The 17,974-nt window shown below is 54.7% G+C and overlaps 1 protein-coding gene across 3 annotated transcripts in view; it reads right to left on the minus strand.

The window, feature by feature from the left end:
- Nucleotides 1–1,364: 1,364 nt before the first annotated feature.
- Nucleotides 1,365–17,974, minus strand: part of TUB (TUB bipartite transcription factor) — an 85,734-nt gene continuing 69,124 nt past the window's right edge. For all 3 annotated transcript variants that reach the window (XM_046015453.1, XM_046015454.1, XM_046015455.1), the window contains 11 exons: nt 15,269–15,320; nt 14,641–14,803; nt 12,641–12,784; nt 11,293–11,460; nt 10,190–10,311; nt 9,533–9,730; nt 9,108–9,220; nt 8,106–8,223; nt 6,454–6,552; nt 6,050–6,221; nt 1,365–5,634 (listed from right to left, as the gene is read on the minus strand). In XM_046015453.1, the coding sequence (XP_045871409.1) occupies nt 5,501–5,634; nt 6,050–6,221; nt 6,454–6,552; nt 8,106–8,223; nt 9,108–9,220; nt 9,533–9,730; nt 10,190–10,311; nt 11,293–11,460; nt 12,641–12,784; nt 14,641–14,803; nt 15,269–15,320 (1,483 nt within the window). In that variant the 3' untranslated portion in view covers nt 1,365–5,500. The remainder of the gene's footprint in view (nt 5,635–6,049; nt 6,222–6,453; nt 6,553–8,105; nt 8,224–9,107; nt 9,221–9,532; nt 9,731–10,189; nt 10,312–11,292; nt 11,461–12,640; nt 12,785–14,640; nt 14,804–15,268; nt 15,321–17,974) is intronic.

Raw genomic sequence — 17,974 nt, forward strand, 5'->3', positions numbered from 1 at the left:
TGGGGGGAAATTGGCTTATGGAACCATCTCCTGCCAGAAGTACTAAGAGCTCATGGAAGTTCCCACTGCCCACAACTCTTGGTTGGCATATACAGCTGGGATATATTAACATACTGATGTATCAGAAATTTTGATGTATTTGGTCATTCACATTAGTACTTTTTGGATTTTCCAGAATTATTTTATCCTTCATGGGTGACAATTTTGTGTATATACAACCCAAGATGACCAAAATCATAGGACTGGCTTTTGTTGTCATATGTGCTCTTTCCTTATGGTCTTCACATCTCAGAAATGGCCTGGGCTGTGAACTTGATCAGCCCCAAGTTACTAGGTCCTCAGGGCCCTTAGAGCACGGTGGCACAGAACATGAAGTCCTAGCTCTGGGGATGGATAAATGGCCTAGGAAACAAGGGCATCACCTGGGACCATGCTTGGCTAAGTCAGGTGGGTGAGCCAGTCAAGAGAGCACCTTTCCTGGTCCTAAGAGGAGCACAAGGAAAGTGCCTTGTGAGTTCCAGGACTAGCGGTGCACATGCTCTAAAAAAATATTGGGCCCAGGAAGGAAAGCATGTTGAAGAAGGGAGGCATACTTGACCTTTAGAAGAGATGGCTTATGAGAACCACTCTCTCTGTGTCTTCTATGGCTTGGGTGATCAGATAACCCATGGTCCAAACTAAGACACCCTGAAAAAAGGGAGCTTGAATTAGAATGATGCCAGGACAATAGGTATAAACTGGGACTGCCCTGGACCTATGGTCGCCTTGACTGTGGCTGTTTAAAAGATCTGTCTTTCATCTGACCACTAACCAATAAAAGCCTCTGGTCAGAACCTGCATCTGCTGTTTCCCACGTAGCCAAGGAGCTGGGCTGTGGTTTTGTCAAGGTCTTGTCCACCTAAAAACTCAAAATCTAGGGTAAAAAAATAAACCAGCTCTATTTACTTTTGTCCTAAGAACCAGGCCCCTAGGGGCATGCTGAGGAACTAAACCATACCTGCTCACAGAGAACTACTCTAACCAGTCTCTTCTATCCAGCCCTTCCCAGCCTTAAATATGACGAGCTCGGCCACAGGGAGGACAGCAGTAGTTTTTCCAAACCAGCTGTGAGCCCTTCCTACCCACCCCCCACCCCCAGGCTCTCAGACAGATGGAACGAATGGTATAGGAAAACACTTGTAGGTAAGAAATGTTTTTTCCCCTTTTATAGGAAAAAGTACACAGTAGTGTTGAAACAGTTCAAGTTTAATTTGTTGCTATATGGTCTGTACTTAGACAAACACTAAGTTCTACAACATATATAATGTCAACATGGGAAAATACCAACTTTGTCATTGCACATACCAGTAAATAAATACATTTGCTCAAGAATTACCAAAGAGTTTATTCAAAAAGTCACTTAATAAAAGCACAGTTTTGCAAGTTTGTCTAAAACTCCAGATAATTTGGAACAAAAATAAAAATGACCACTCCAGAATAGGAAAAGACAATCTTGTGCAGATGGACATACACATTCTAGGAGTTAGGAAAACTGACTAAATGGATGCTCCCAGCAAGAGAAGTGCCACCCATCCTGACCAAGGGCCCTTTGAAACTCCGCAGGATTAAAGAGGCCAGAGTCAGGCTTCCCTCTGTAAGCCACTCAAAATCACACTATAGGAAACTCTGGATCTTGGCCTAAATGTGCAGCTCCGCCTGGACCCTGATGGGGGAAGGGAGAGGGGCAGTTGAACAGAAGAGAGGAATGGGTGTGACATGTTTGAGGAAAGAAAAAAGGCACAGTGATGAGCCAGAAAAGGTAGTGATGAAAGCGAGGATCATTTTTCATTCACCCTGATTCTTACTGAAAGCTTTGACAACCGAACTCCTCGGTGTGTAGATGAGAAAACAACCTAGGAAAATCATGTGGTTTGCTCAATCACTTAGCTAAGTGCAGTAGTGCTCTCTGTAAGACCAAAGACCAACTTGCCTCTCAACTTGGTCAGAAAATTAAACTAAATCTAGACCCACACTTCTGCTATGCCTCTCCCCCCATATCCTGAGATGACAAGATTGCAAACTGGAGGTACAGAAAGACAGGGAACCAGTACAAACAAGAGCCCTTGCCTTGGGCCCACTACTGTTCAGTGCTGTGCCCACCGACACAGGAGACTCCTTCAGCTCTCTGGAAAAATGTGCTCTGAGGGCCACCTGGCATCCTGAGGTCACAGGTAGAGCTCAGCCAGGGCAAAGAATTCTGGAGAGGGGAAGGCCAGTGTTACCGCAGAAAGGGAACACCAGGGACTCCGGCTAGGAGATAGAATCTGTGCTTGCATAACAGGGCCATGGCCAGCCCAGCATCTCCCCTCACAGTGAGGAAAGCATGTCTTCTTTAGGTCTGAGATCATCACCACTCCTCATTAAATTTAGAATTTCCTCTAACTGTACACTAACTTAGAGGTAAATGATCTTTCCAGACCAAAGACAATTTTGTTGCCCTTTTTGTCACTGAAGGACACAGGCGCCAAATTTTCACACTTGCTGGCTTCTACCACTGGTCTTCAGCATGTGTCTGGACCTTAACTGCTCCTTCTGAACTAGTGTCGTGATTTTTAAGGCACATTCACTAGAATATGTCCAAATTCATCCAAAGCATGCATGTAACATACCGATTTCATCATGTACCACAAAAAGGAACTGAAAACTAAAATTTCTTGGACAGTATCCTCCTATTCTTTCTCCCAAGAAAGAGCTAGTGCTTTCCCAGGTTTACTTTCTGACCCAAGAGCATGAAATGAATGAACAAAGTCCACAGGTGATCAAATACCCTTTTTCCTTTCCCACTCATCCTTAGAAATATGATCATAGTAAGAAACCTCAGTTGGTGATTTGCAGATTGCCCTTTTCCCCAAATACACACAGACATAGAGATACACAGACAGACACAGAGCACCTTGGAGCCAGAAGGAAAGAAAAGCTAGAATCGGAGAAGAGTGGGGAGTGAACACCACACCTCTACAGAAGAGCTGTTTGGGGGAAGAGGGTGTGGCCCAGGAGCAGTGACAGAGGGGCTTCCTGAGGTCCCAACTGCCCCCCACCCTTAGGGCTTGCTCATGCCATCATCCAGTCCCCGGCCCACTCAAGGGTACCGTCTGGATAGAGGGTATAAAGGACAAGAGCTCTTACCCTGGGAGATGCTGAGCCCAGGTGGTGTCCTGGGGCCCTGGCAGCTTTTTGAGTCTTTGGGCCCATGGCAAGGAGGCCAGTGGTCAGGGAAAACCAGCATCACCAGGAATGGGGTCTTAAGAACAGACCTTGTAAAGCTGGGTCTCGAGCAGGTGACTCAACTGCTCTTGTCATTGAGTGTCCAACAGAGTTTTGCTGCTGCGCTACCTTCCCCAGTCCAGGCCGGGAAGCTCAAGCCATGTTCCTGACACAACCTCCCCCCTAACCCATGTATTCGATGGAACACAGGGTACAAGAGTTTGTTCTTGTGCTTCTGCCTCTTCCACACTTCTGCCAGGCTTCCCTCCCTCTCTCTAGGCTCTGAAATCAGCCTGTTCTACTTTAAAATCCTAGACCGAGAGAAAGAGCTTAGACCAGACTTCAGAGATCTAGCTTTCGGCATCCCAAATGTCAGCCCGTCTCTTCCCAGTCAGGGGAGTATGAGCCCAACTAGGACTGGAAAAGTGGATCAGCCTCAGTGCCCTCAGAATGACCCCAAAAGTGGTCCAGAAACTAGGCCCATAGAGGGGTCTCCCACAGATCCCTGCTACAACAGCTGCACCGTGCTTTGAGCACTCCACAGAGGAAATCTTAGCATCTAAGGAAATGAGAACACACCACTTAGGTCAAAACAACTCCCTTCGCTATGGGAGGAGCCTCAACCCAATGTTTTAAGTAGTACTTACTTAAAAATTTCTGTGCACCCTTTCCAAGCGCATCTACTCTGAAGGGAGAACAACTGCTGCTTGCTTCCCCCGGATTTCTGACTTCCACCTGGGCAAGCAGCCTCTGCGGGGGTCAGAGACAAGCAAAGCCCTAGTGTTCCCAAGCGTTCAGCATAGAGGGTAACAGCCAAGGAGGAGGAAATCAGACCCAGCCCTGGAACATTCACGTCTCACCCATCACACCCAAAAAGAAAAAGGCACGATGGCCTTGGTAAGGCCTGCCCTTGGGGAGAAGCCAGACACAGGGCAGTCCTATCAGACTGATGTTCAAAAGGCCAGCTTTCAGCAGGGAACTGAACAGTTTCAATTTCAGACATCAACCCCCACACTTCTAAGTCTCTGTAATCAGGCAGAAGGGTGAGGGCATGCAGACCAGAGTCCCAGGAAGGCTAGAGAACCAGAGAGCAGTTTCTTAGGGGATGGTAGGAACAAAGAAATCAAAGGAGCAGAATTCTGAACTCTGCCACTCACCAGCTAGATGACCCAGTGCAAGTCCATCTTCTAAATGTGATTCATCTAAAGTGACACATTGTACTAGTTCATCTCTAAAACTCCTGCCACCTCTCCTCTCTTGTGGTTCTAATGTACTCCCTGCTTTTCTTCCCCCGTCCCATTCCCACCCCAAAAGAACCACACGCAAGCGTCCTTAGCAGCCACAACCTAGGCTGAGCACAGGGTGCGAGGCACAGGCCAGAGCACCTGGAGCTAGACCTTCTTCCTGGAACATGCCATGGCTTAGGACTGGTGCTCTGCCGGCTGTAGGCCAAGGCATGCCTACCTGGCTGCACTACTGGGGCCCTGGGCAAGAGCTGCTCCACAGAAGGCTCCTCTGGCTGCTGCCCGGACTCCCAACGTAGCCCTGGTCCAGGGGCCTGTGCCATGTACCTCCTGCCGCCTCTATGCACACAGAGAAAACCTAGAGAAATCAAATGAGCGGGAACTCCAGGCCACCAGCCAGTTCCCACAGCTGAAGCCAGGCCCCCGCAATCCTGACAAGGTCTTGCCACTCACCTTTTCCAAACCCCTGTAACTTCTCCTAGGCTGGCTGAGGCCTTCTGAAGTCAGAGGACTTTTTGGAGTTAACCAAGGGCCTGGAAGCCGATCCTAGCCCTACTCTGTATGTAAAATGGGTGTACCCAATACACACGTACACACTCACACTGTGCCCTTCACCGCTGGGGACCCATGGTCACCTGACTCCCAGACTGAGTGGGTGGCTGGACCACAGCAGCCCTGTATTGTGCTTCCTCTCCCTCTGTTTCTTCCTATCTTCCCAGCCGAAGAGGCTGCCCAGCTGGGCAAACACACCTGCAGCAGGATACAAACTCAAGAGCAGGGGTATGTGTCTGGACCTTGGGTCCCTGCACGCACACACGTCCCCAGCCCAGTCCTCTGTCTCTGCAGTGGAGACAGAGGAGCCAGGTCTGAGCCAGCTTGGCCAGGGAGCCACTGAGAGCTGCCAGTTCATCTGGCAGCAGGCCTATGTACAGAGAGAGGGGAGGCAGGGCTGTCTCCGTAGGCAGGCAGCTCCACTCCAGGCTGGGCAACCCCAAAGGGCACGAGGAGACTCTCTACTCGCAGGCCAGCTTGCTGTCAAAGCTGGACAGGGCAATGGCAAAGGCCTGCAGCGCGCACAGTGGGTAGTTGTAATCCATGGTGAACACATCCTCTGCCACACGGCCAAACTGCATCACGATGTAGTCCGCTGCCGCCAGGCGCGTGGAACAGAGCAGGGGCAAGGCAGGGCGGGAGAGACAGACAGACACATCACAACAGGCGGAGAGGCCCAGAGGAGGTACAATTGGGAAACGTGGTGGGAAAGAGGGAGGAGATGACAGAGGAGAAGGAGAGGCACACAAATACCAGGAGACAGAGAAGAGGAGAAAAAGTCTATTCAGACAGTGTTCTCACACCTGAGACTCGCTAAGTGCACAGAATCTGGGGTTAGGGCTCCAAAGGAGGTTCTTCTAAGAGCCTCCCAGTCCTAGGGTCAGAGAATTTTTGACCTCTGATCGAAGCCATTTAACCCACATCCTCAAGCTCTGGCCTATGAAGCCAGGACTGGATGAGCTGAACCCTGAGCCAAAGGGACAGTCCTGAGGAAGGGCAGAAACACTCACGGTCATTGCCATGGATGATCTGGAAGTTCTTCACGGAGGCCTGTGTGACGCGCCCATGGAAGTTGAGTACATAGGACTGCGTGTCATCGTTCCAGACAGGGGTCTTGTTTTGAAGCTCAATGATACTCTCCGTGTTCTTGTTCTGCCAGCGTGCAAGCAGCGTCTCATGCTCCTGGGAAGGCAGCCTCATCTGAGTCAGGCCCAGCCCAAGCCTTGGCCCACAACCACCCTAAAAAAGGGATTTGCCCTAGGGGCGGAGTCCTTAGATCTCCCTAGACCTCCACCTAGAGCCCTGGGGCTTCTTACACCACGCCTCCTACACGAGCGCGCACACACCCACAGCTGCAGTTCTGCTCCCAGAAGGGCATGCGAACACTGGGGTGACAGGGTGGTGAGTGACTCACATTTCGCGGCCGGATGGAGACTCTCTCGTGAACCATGTTCATGCCTGGGACAATCACACTCATCTTCCGAGGCCCCTTGAAACCTAAGACGTTTGTCTCCTGGGAAAAAGAGGAGGAGGACTCAACACTGGCCATCTGAGGACTCTACTTACCTAATGGAGAGACCGGGAGGAAGGGAATAAAGCTGATGAGATGGTTTTCACCATCTCCACCTGAATGTCTAATAGGCATCTCTACACTGAACTCATCTAAAACTGAGCTCCTGAATCTCCACTCTGCCCAAACCACCTCTTCCCTATCATCCTCACTTCAGTTACCAACTTCATTCTTCCATTTGCTCAGGCAACCTACTTTGAGTCATTCTTGATTCCTCTCTTTTGCTCACAACCGACTTCTAATCCATCAGCAGATGATGTCACCTCTACCTTCAAACTCCATCTGGAACTAAACCACTTTTTTACCAGCGCCGTCTCTCCCCCAGGTCACAGTACTAGCCTTTATTGGGATTCCTGGTTTCTGACCTTTCCTTGCCCCCCGGTCTGTACACACAGCAGCAGATGTCCTGTTAAGTCATACCCTTTGCCTCTGCTGTTCATGCAGATTAAAGCTGAAGGTCTTACCTTGACTTCGAGGCCTCACATGGTATGGCCCCACTACGTTCCTCTCCCGCCCACCTACTCACCTTTGCACTGGCTCTGTCCGCCACCCCCTTTGCTATTCCCCCCACATGCCAGTCATGCAGGACATTAGCACTGGCTGTGTGTTCCACTACACCCACGTGGCTGGCTCTCCTTCCTCCTGGGCTTTACCCAAGTGCTACCTCAGGGAGGCCCTCCCTGCCATCCTTACTAAAAGCTTATATACACCTGAACATTTCATTTCCCTGCTTTATTGTTTACTCTTCACGTTTATTTATTTTGCTTATAAATCTGTTTTATAGCTTGTCTCCCCACTAGGGGTTTAAGTCCCATAAAGGTATAAATTTATGTCTCCTGTTCGCTACTGTATCCTCCCTCAGTGCCTCGACCGGTATTAGCTATGGCTTAAAAAGCATTTGAAGAGATCCGGGCTGCCTTCCCAAAGGTGACCAGCAGGTGGCACCATAAGCTCATACAGAACACCTATGGCTTTCCCAACTGGCCTCTAAGTACCCAGGCCCGGATTAATGGGGGTATCAATCTCTCATTTTAAAATAAGGTAGAGAAAATCCCTGTATTTACATCCAGTTTGGTCACTTACGCGCTGTAGGACATTGGCAAGTGACAGCCTCTGAGCTTCAGGACTGAGCTCTTAGGTAATGCATTCCGAGAGATGATTATGCAAAGGGACTTATAGTCTGTGCAGGGCCCAGGTACTGGAGGGAGAGGTAGAGCAATGCACCGACAAGAACTCAGACCTCCAGCAGCCTCCTTTCTGGGAGATTCCCAGGCTAGGCTGCATAGAGCTCATTCCAGTTCCCAGATCTCCCCAGGCAGATGGCTATCTGTGGTCTGAGCTCTGAGGACAGACAGGGGCCACTCCAACAGAGGGCAATCCAACTGTGTACAATCTTGTCTACTCACAAGACAGATGGGACAGCCCACAGACTGGGCAGCAAGTCCTCAGTGTCCTGTCTAACCTAGAGACCAGAGACCCAGGAACACACGACTCACATAGCACACCGCTGCCAACTCCTGACGCAAGGCTCCACTTTCCAAAGTAGAGGATGATGCCTTCTGAGGGTTGACTCCATTGTCATAAACGGTGAACTTCGTGCCCATGAGGTTGGACCTGAAGGACAGGCAATCAATAAAGGATCATGCACCCTCCACCTTAGGGCAGGGAACAGCTCAGTCCGTCCAATGAGCCTGCAGGGCACTCGGCTGGGCCGGGAGCAACCCGGGAGCACACTGCACACCGAATCCCCATCTCTGAAGGTCCTTCATGGGGCAGAAGGCCTGCACTTGCTCTGAACAGAATCAAAGGGCATCTTATACAGTGAGGGAAATTCTAGGAGTTAAGTCCTGGTTCCACGGGTTTCCTTGGAGGAACAGGACTGCTCCCCTCATGAGGGGGCAAGCAGATGGCAGAGGGCATCTGATAAGATGGCAAAAAGTGCTCAACATCTCATGGAGAGTGGATGAGACAACCTCCTCTCCTGTGCAGCCTGTGTTAGTCTAGCCCCATCTCCAGCATTAGCTCCTCACCCCTAAGCTTGACTCATGCTCCCCAAATATGGCACTCTGTTCTCTGGCATACACTCCCCGAGGCCTAGCTCAAAGCCTTCCCCCATCCCCAGATTGCGCTTTCTTCCCCCAGGGGCTCACTCCCCGCCCTCTGGCACTGACCATGGAGCCAAGGCATTTCTTCCACAGTGGCCTATGTCTTCAGTGACTTCCTGAGGTTTGATCTGTCCCTCCTGGTTGGCCTATGGCCCCTCTACCCGGGAGCAGCTTAGGGTAGGGTATGTGAGCTCCATCTCTGAGTCTGGCTCTAGGCTGACACAGACCCGGGCCTACAGGCCTATGGTTGGAGCTGAGGACAAAGAGGATTCTATGAGAGGATCTGACCCTTGACCTTGATCTCCCTCAGGGACAAGACCTGCCCTCTCCAAAGCCTTGCCCTGCCCCTCCCACCCACTCCCCCAACCTGCTTCGTTAGGGGAGTGCTAGTACCGCAGTTTCCCGATGTAGCTGTCCCCTCCTCGAGACAAGTCTGTTGGGTCCACAGAGATGAGGTAATTGGAAGTTTTACTCTTCTTTCTCTTCCTTCCCGCCAAGAGGAATACCTTGAGGAATGGAACAAGGTCACATTCCAGGCCCAGCCTCTGGTCACACACACCCAGGGATGCTACACACATGACGCTTTCTGGCTTCAGCTCCTAAACATAAGTATGTGTGCACACACAGACACACACATACACACACACACACACACACACATATCAGCAAACAAAAAGGTATGCACTGACCAGGCACAGAGGCTTCTGTCCCTTTGGGGAACTGAAAGGTCAGTGTTGGACCCAAGGCTTCCAGTTACATTCCAGCCCACAGGACCTCAAGCTTGTGTCAGTGAAACTGCAGGTTCAGGCCAACCTCACCTTCTTCCCATCCTCACGGTCCAGGTGCAAAAAGTAGGTGGGGTACATGCCCCGGTCCATCCCCTTCTTGTCCCGCGTGATGCGGCACTTGATGGTGATACCCTGGGGGGCCGGCCTCAGTGCAAACTCCTCAAGATCCTGGACCTCAACATCCGCCGAGGGTTCTGGGGCTGTCGGGCTGGGGGCTGAGGCTGCCTCCTACATGGGAGAGAGTAGAAGCCCGAGCCCCAGAGACCCTGAGCAGCTACAGCTGGTGGTCTGGGACCCAAAGCTGCCCCCTGGCGTGGTGGTGGTGGTGATGGGAGTTGGGACAGGGTCCTTGGGATAAGCTTGGCCCTGGGGTCAGCAGCTGGGTCCTCAGCCCTTTTCCCACCTCCGCTGTCCCTGGGGGGTGGAGACGGAGATGTGGGCAGGTTCTTGGGGCCATCCTGTCCAACTCGAGCCCCTACTTCCGGCCTGGCTGAAGAGGAGGCAGGAGAGGAGGGATACAAGAGCCCCAGCCAGAAAAGCTTCTGATCGGTTTCGAGGCCTGGAAAGAATCGATTTCTTTCCCAAGAAAGCCAACTCTCCACTCCTTCACACCTGTTCCCCCTCCAACCTGGACGCTCAGACCTCTGATGGCTGTCTGCCCTCCCACGGGGCAGCAAAGCACCTCACCCTGACGGACTTCCGGCTGGTAGCGGAGCTGGGCCGGGTGTTGCTGTTTAGCTGGGAGGAGCTGGAGCTATTTTCATCCTCATCCTCCTCTTCTTCTTCAAAGCTCATGCTGCTGGAGACCCCTGGGCGGGGCAGAGGAACCGGATGGGATGAGTGGTCACATACACACACCCGGACACCTGCTCTGAAGCACAGTCACTCGTACACACAAAGAGCCATATGTACACACATGCACACACACACACACACGTCCAAATACACACAAGGACACTCTCCAGTGCACGCATGAGCTGGGGCTGGTCACCATCCTCAGGGTGTAAACCCCCCTCCCCAGCTTATAGCTCAGTCCTCCCATGAGACCACCCACCCCCAGCAGTCAGTGCCCGTCTCCTGGGTGGCGAGGCCTGAGTGGAGCTGACCCTGTGCTGGGAGCCTTCAGGTCTCAGCCATCACAGGCCATAGAGTCTGTTTGGGAGAGGCCCTGCTCCCTCCTCCCCCAGCCTGATGCACATGGCCCACTGCCTCCTCCCACAGCCTGCCCATGGCCTTCTGTCTACATATTTCTCCTCACCTGGAATGCTATCCCCAGCCTCCTGCTGCCTTGACAGCCCCTTCTCCAGGAAGCCTGTCCTGATCTCATTTCTTAGAACATGTGTCCCTGCTGGGCTTCCCTCTGCTATCCAGTGCCAGGGACTCCCTGGGGCAGGGCTCCTGGTAAAGAGACTCTCTGGGCAGCAGGTTTCCTGGGAGGATCTGCCCTCCCTCCTGGCTTTCTGGCCCTGCTCCCTGAGCGCGGGAGATGTAGGAGAAACACTTTCAAAAGGACCTTTCTCAAAGGAACCAAAGGGAAAGGAAATCTGTCTCCAAACCTGGACCTCCCTGGAGAGAGAAGATGGAGGTAGAGAGGGGGATGCGCTGTGGATGGGTTGCTTTCCCTAGCTGACACTGACTTCCCTGAACTTGGCCTTACCAGGGGTCCCTACATTCAAGTTTCTCATTGGTCTCACACTGTGCCCCCTACCAGGGCCATGTTCCCCAAAAGGGTGCATCTGAGAACCTGGGACTGAGCTTTGGGGGTGTCACTGAACCCCCACAGGGCTCACCCTTCCTCTGCATCGTGGCACGGAGGTCCTGCCCGCTGGGCTGTGCGCCCCCGCCGGCTGCCGTCTCCCCCGCGTCCTGAGCGTGGTCTGACTGGCCCACAGTCAGGATCCGCACCGGGTCTTGGGCCTCAGACTTGTCTTCTGCCAGTGCTGCTGGCCCGCTGGTGCCTGCAGGCCACGGATACTCCTGAGTCTCATGGGGGGTGGGGGAGAGAGCCTGGATTCTCAGACGTCCTTGAAGTGGGTGAGGGATGAGTAGGGGGAACCCTCTGCAAAACTGATTTTTGAAAACACTAATGACTGCTGCCAGCCTCTTATTGATCAACAAGCTACAAAGGGACAAGGGCTTCGTTTCTTCTGCTGTTCCCCCAAATTAGTTGCCCAGGGTTGGTCTGAAATGCCTCATATCCCTAGGCAGAAGACAGCCATCTATAAAACCAACTGCACAGTGAAAAAGACAAGATGGAGAACAAGGATCGATCATGACCATGGCCAAGGCCGCCACTTGTTCACAGACACAGCCAACACCCAGTTATCAGTGCTGATCTTCTCTCTCACACACACAAATACACACCTAACTCACAGACATCACTCAAAACACAGGGGGCCCCTTGAAAAAGATGGAGGTTGGCATACCCCCCCCTTCCCAAATGGAAGATCACCCATCCCACGTCATCCTGCCCAAGGTGCCCGAGTAACAGAAGGCCTGGCCCACGCAGGTAGCAGCTGCCTTGCTGGCTGGGCTATGCCCCCCAGCTCTGCAGTCAGCTCCGGAAGCCTATGAATCCTGACATGCCACTGTCCAACCACATCCCAGACACCCGGAAATCACTGCCCATGCACACAGGTTGGGCACACAGTGGGTGTCTAGCCAGCAGAGACAGGACTCGTGGCAGAAGGCACCACAATGCTCCTTGATCTCTGGGGCTCTTTTCTGGAGAGAGAGGAATGGAGAGAACAGAATGTTCTGTGGGCCCAGACGTTGGAGTTGAGGACTAGAGCAGAGGGTCGAGAAAGCCCACACAACTGTGAGTATGGCACAAGGATGGGGCAGACTACCAGGGGCAGGACAGCAATGGAGGGGGCTCAAACCAGACGGGGGAGGGACACGGAGAGGTGCATTTCACTTCCTGGCAGTGTGGGGAGCCTGCCCACGCCCACAGGACAGCCCAGGAACCCCATGAGCTAGAGGAAGCCTGTGAGCCTGCTGGGCGGGGCCTTGAGTATCCTTCTGTGATGGAGGCCTCCCACCCTGTCCCTTACCTCCCAAATCTAGAGAGGAAACCTCCCCCAACCCTCCAGTGGGAGCCAGACCTCCTGAGGAGGGCCATAGTGGAAGAAAGCCAACCTTTGTGCTTCCCCTTCTTCTCCTTCCTAGAGGCCCCGCCCTGGCCCCCCGCTGCAGCAGCTGCCTTGGTTCTCTTGGCTGAGGCTGGTGCTGCTGGGCGGGCAGCTCCCAGCTGCGCACTGGTGAGTGAGTCGGCCTCTTGAACTGCTCAGGAGAGAGTCCAGAGAGAGAGAGAGAGAGGAAGAGAGACAGAAACATGGGCCCTAGGTGAGACCAGAGCTGCAAGTGGAGCTCACTTCTCAGCACATTTCCCAGGGCCCCACCACCACTCAGCCCTACCAAGGCCTCTGTACCACCCACCTCTACAAGACAGAGGGGCTAGGGTAGGCAGAGCTGGAACGGAGTGGTGCCCCCAGCCCCGTGTGATAGAGTCAACAGGCTGGCCCACAGCATGACCAACCAAGAAGCACCACAATCAAAGCTCTGGGCCAGCAAACCGTGTGAGTCTGGGCAGGGGGAAGGGGAGCATCTGGGAGAATGTGGGTCACTCTAGGTGCCAAAGATAGAAAAGGCTGCATCTCCTAGAAGAGCCCAGAACTCGGGAGGGGAAGCACTGCAGAGAGCCTGTACCAGCCCGCCCAGGACGAGCCCATGGGAGCCTGGCACGCCAGCGTACCCCGAGCAGGAGAGTAACTCTGGGCTACAAGGAGCTGTACCAACCAACAGAGAGGTGGCCTCCACAGTCTCACACATCAGAACCCCAACCTCCTCAAAGTCCTTGAATGATTTCTCATTGCTCGTAAGATGAAGACCAACATTCTCCCCTCCAGCTCCGTTCCACTTGGCCTTGGCCTTCCCAGCACACCCCTTATCTCCCAGGCACCCTACATCCTAGCCCCACCAGGCCCTCTCAGGGTCTTGTGCACAGCGTCCCCCCTCTTGCCAGAGGGGCTTGTCGCTACTGTCACTGTCTGCACTGTCCCCACTGTGGACGTCGGCCCCCTGACCCCAACTCAACTCCCGCTCAACCTGCAGTTTCCAGCTCAGGTCTCACCTCTTCGGAGGCCCTCCCTGGCCCTCGTATGGGAGCAGTCTCTCTGCCGTTCACTCACAGCCTGGCTTCTCTCCACCAAGCACACCAATGAACTCTCTCTTCCTTCCTGGACCTCCAGGTCCATGAACGAAGAGAGAGCACACCTGTTCTGTGCTTCCCCAGGACCTTCAGCCTCTAATCCAGAGCCTGACACACAGTAGGCCCTCAACAAATATTTAAGAAATGAGTATACAACATGAATGAGCACGGTCAGTGAAAAACTTCGCTGGGAGAAACAGTTCTCACTGTCCTCAAACTCTCCTCTCAGGTTCGGAAGTTGATGGCCTTGTATTTTACACCGAGAGCCAGCAGAGGGCAGAGCAGGAGGCAGCTCCTACTCCCCAGGTGGCAGGGGGGTATGGGAGGTGCCTCTGGAACCCCAGATTCCAGGTCAGCCAGCCCCTGGAGCAGCAGCCTCCTCAGGGCTCCGAGCTGGGCAAAGAACCCCCTCCACCCCCACCCCCACCCCGGAGCAGCAGCGTGCACCCAGCCCGGTCTGCGGCCTGGGCAGGAGAAGCATTCAGCTGACGGGACCATGTGACACACCACGGCCACTTGTTTTCAAAGCCCCCAGACACAGAATGTTCCTCAACGTTACGAGGGGAGAAGATAGGCCCAGAGAGGGTATGTGACTTGCTCAGAGTCAAAAGTGAGCAGAAACTGTCTTCTGACGGGGCTGAGACCCACTCTGTCCAGAGGGGCTGCAGACAGGCCTGCCCCTGGCCTGGGGTGCAGTCGGTGCTCAAGGAACACCCACCAAAGCCACCGAAGCCTGGGGATGCCAGAGCACGTGCAGGGGCCCTGGGCTGCAGGTCCCGACTCCCTCCGCCTGGGATGGAGCTGGGAGTCCTCTGGCTGGAGGCCCGTGGGCACCCCCCACTCTGGAAGCACTCGGGCGGGGTGGGGGGGCAGGGGGTGTGGTCACAGCACAGGGAACTCCCCAGGCTGACCCCAAGGCAGGCTCTACCTTGGTAGCTGGTGCTGCCACTGCTGCTGAGGTAGGACTCCACCAGGGGCGCTTGCTCCTCCGACTGCCGGGCCCGCCGGCTCCGGGGCCGCCCGTCCGCATTGGCCTGCACCATCAGGGGCTCCTGACGCTTCTTCTTCTGCTTCTGCTCTAGCAGAGCCCGCTGCGGAGGCACCGGACGGGCACACAAGTTGGCAGGCCCTGACAGCATAGCCCGTCCCTCCCACCCGGAGGGCAGGCTCCCGACTGGAACCAGAGAAGGCCCCTATCACTCAGCTCAGTTCTCAGGGTGACCAGGGGGTCCACAGCCCACTTTGGGCTACGGCTCTGTGCCCCTGGCGCCTTGAGGCTCAGGGTCCAGGAAAAGGAGGCACAAGTCAGCCCAGGTAGACAGCCCAGCAGGACCACGGCATGGATGTCCGGTGCTCCGACTACAGGCACCAGCTGCCCGCCCGGAAAAGCCCTGGGCTCTGGGGCTGTGCTGATGCTGAGCGGTCTAGACATGGCTTGCCTCTCTTCTGTGAGGGCCTCCTCCCAGCCAGCCAGGGTCACCCCAGGAAGCAAGACAATGCCACCCCCACCATGGTAAATGCTGACTGCCCGTCCACCCAGCCCCAGCCGCACTCACCTGCCGGTCTAGCTTCTGCTGCCTCAGGTTGCTGCCCTCATCATCTAAGACACTGCAGAGGGAGACAGGGGCACTCAGGGCCTGCCTGGCGGGTGCTGGCTACAAACAGGGAGCCCAGAGCCCACACCCGCCCTGCACATCAGGGTTCTATAAATCCCTCCCATAATGACTCCTGGGGACACAGGAGAAGGAGACAGGAAGGGTGGAGCTACTACCTGGAAGCCAGCTCCAGACGGAAAGGTGGAAGCCATATTTTTGCCAATGCAGGAGCTTTCTCCTGCTGGGGTCCCTGCTTACCCAAGGACTTCCTAGTCAGCCTGACCCAAAAAGTACAAGAGGAGACTCTCTCTTTGGGGCCATGAACTGGGACATGCCTAAGATGCAGGGGAACTTGCCCAGAGGCATCAGGTACAAGCCAGACCCAGGCTGGGCTTCAGACTCAGGCACCTGTCTGCTCCAGGTCCCTCTGGGATCTCACCAGCTCCTCCCCGGCCCTCTCGTCCTTCCTAGAGGAGGCTGGATCCTTTGAGGCAGACTCTTTCCTCTTCTAGTCAAACTCTGGCTCCCCAGGTGGCAGAATGAGAGATGCCAACACTGTCCACCCCCTTTAAAGAAGGCTGAGGGTTCCCTTATCTGGGAGAGAGAAACTAGAAGACCAACCAGTCCCTGAGGGCAGGGCTGGGCTGGCTGGACATATGTGTAGGCAGACACAGCCCATCCGTGCACAGGCCAGTGACCAGCCAACAGAGGGCACCAGGGCATCAAATCCTTGAGTCTCTAAGGTCTTGGAACAGGCAGTGTGTCATCTCATATAGACCGGACCTGCCTCCCAGGAAGGCAAGCAAAATTAGGGAGCCCCAACCACTTAGCATTCCTTCTAGGCCAAGATACATCCATAAGCCGTAGCCCCAAATTCTGTAAAAGCCAGGGTTGGGGGCAGGGCTGGAGCCTGAGGATCTGAGCCCTGGGAACCCCCAGACTACCCGGGCCCAGTGATGCTAGAGCCTGCCCCTGAACCAGACCATGAGCAGGAACCTGCACAGGCATGCCTGAGGGCATCAGGTTTGTCATGCGTGTGCACATGCTAGAAGGTGTCCAAACATGAGCATATCTACACGTGTGAGTGAGCACACACCTGCGTATCTATACAGATGAACTGGTGTGCGGGTGAGTATGCATGTGAGGAGCGCAGACGAGGACGAGTCACCCTGAAGACAGCTCAGCCGCTGTTCCCCCCTCCCGATAAGAGGAGCTCTTCTAGCCAGAACAATCATTGACCTGCAATGTCCCCTCGGCTCATCCAGACAACCTGGGTGTCGGTGTGCTGGGGAGCCACCCAAGGGCGGCAGGACGTCCACGGAGTCCACAGCCCGCCGCCCACCTCCCTGGCCACAACCTAAGACGACTGCCTGTTTTCAACCATTGGCACGGTCGTCCTTACTTGAAGGCCTTGCCTGACACCTCACTCCAGGGGAGCCCCAACCATGAGCCATGTCGGTTCGCAGCCTTATTCTCCAAAAGTCTTGGCTGCCAGAACACAGCGAAGACACTGCTAAACAGATGTGCTTCTGAGCCAAGGCCTTAGTCCAGGGGGGACTCCGTGAGGGCGCTGCCAGAACCACACGACAGTGAGCCGGCTCCTAAAACTTCTAGCTGGCTGGGATGGGGAGTGCTCCATCAGAGAAAGCAGGCACTCCAGGCCGGCGGGTGGCAGCCACAGTTCTGAAGGGAGGAAGAGTTCATTAGGGAGGGCAAGATGCCTGGGGGCCCCGCCAGGGCTGAGAAGCTACAAGTCTGCCACTGGTCTGCACACCCTAAGTCAGTGGGCTCACTGACCGACACCAAGGCCGAGCATCCGCTCCCGCAGACTTCCAGGGCTCAGGCCACAAACACTACCATCCCCCCAGGGTCAGCGGCACAAGCAACATTGATTCCTTTAAAACGCGCAGGATCTGGACAGAAACGGCACTCTGGACTCCATGTGGCCTCCGCAGATGGCAACGACGGGGCCTGAATCCAGCTGTGCTCTGCCTGCCCGGCTCTGTGCCTGGGTCCACACTGGGCAGCCGGCAGCGAAGTCACACGCTAGCGGCCTGGCCACAGGAGCCCAAGAGGCCTCCGTGAGACTGCCGGCTCAGCTTCCTGCAGACAGGGGCAGCTTTCTGGCCGGCATGACGCCTGTCCCCTGTGCTTTCCTTGGGCAGGGGCAGGGAGGGCAGCCAGGTAATCCTGGGACAGAGCCTGGTGAGCAGGGCAGAGAAGACGCCCTCTGTGGGCTGTGGTGCTGACGCAAACATCTTGGTTCATTCAGAAAAGGGGACATCCGCCTGCGAGCTAAGCTGACATGAGCAAAGCCACCTCCAGAACCGCCGGGTCACTGCAACAGCTCGATGGACAAAGGCGAATCTGATAGTGTCCCTATCCGTGCGGGGGCAGAGGGGGGCCACATTCCTAGACCAAGCTACTGTCCCACTGCCGTGGACTCTCCACATGTCACACGTGGGCAAGGAGGCTGCTTTCCTCTGCCGCCAGCCCCACCTCCATTCCCTGAGCAGGAGCCGCTGGCATTGTTAGTAAGGCTGCTCACCTGGAAGGATCATAGGTGGAATGGACTTGACCTCTGGCCCTCACAGAAAGATGGATGGGCAAGGGATAAGCTTCTAAGAGATTCCAGAAACTCAGATAGCCTGGAAGTGCCTGGGGAGC

This window comes from Meles meles, chromosome 8, assembly GCF_922984935.1.
Source record: "Meles meles chromosome 8, mMelMel3.1 paternal haplotype, whole genome shotgun sequence".
In the NCBI taxonomy this organism is placed as follows: Eukaryota; Metazoa; Chordata; class Mammalia; order Carnivora; family Mustelidae; genus Meles; species Meles meles.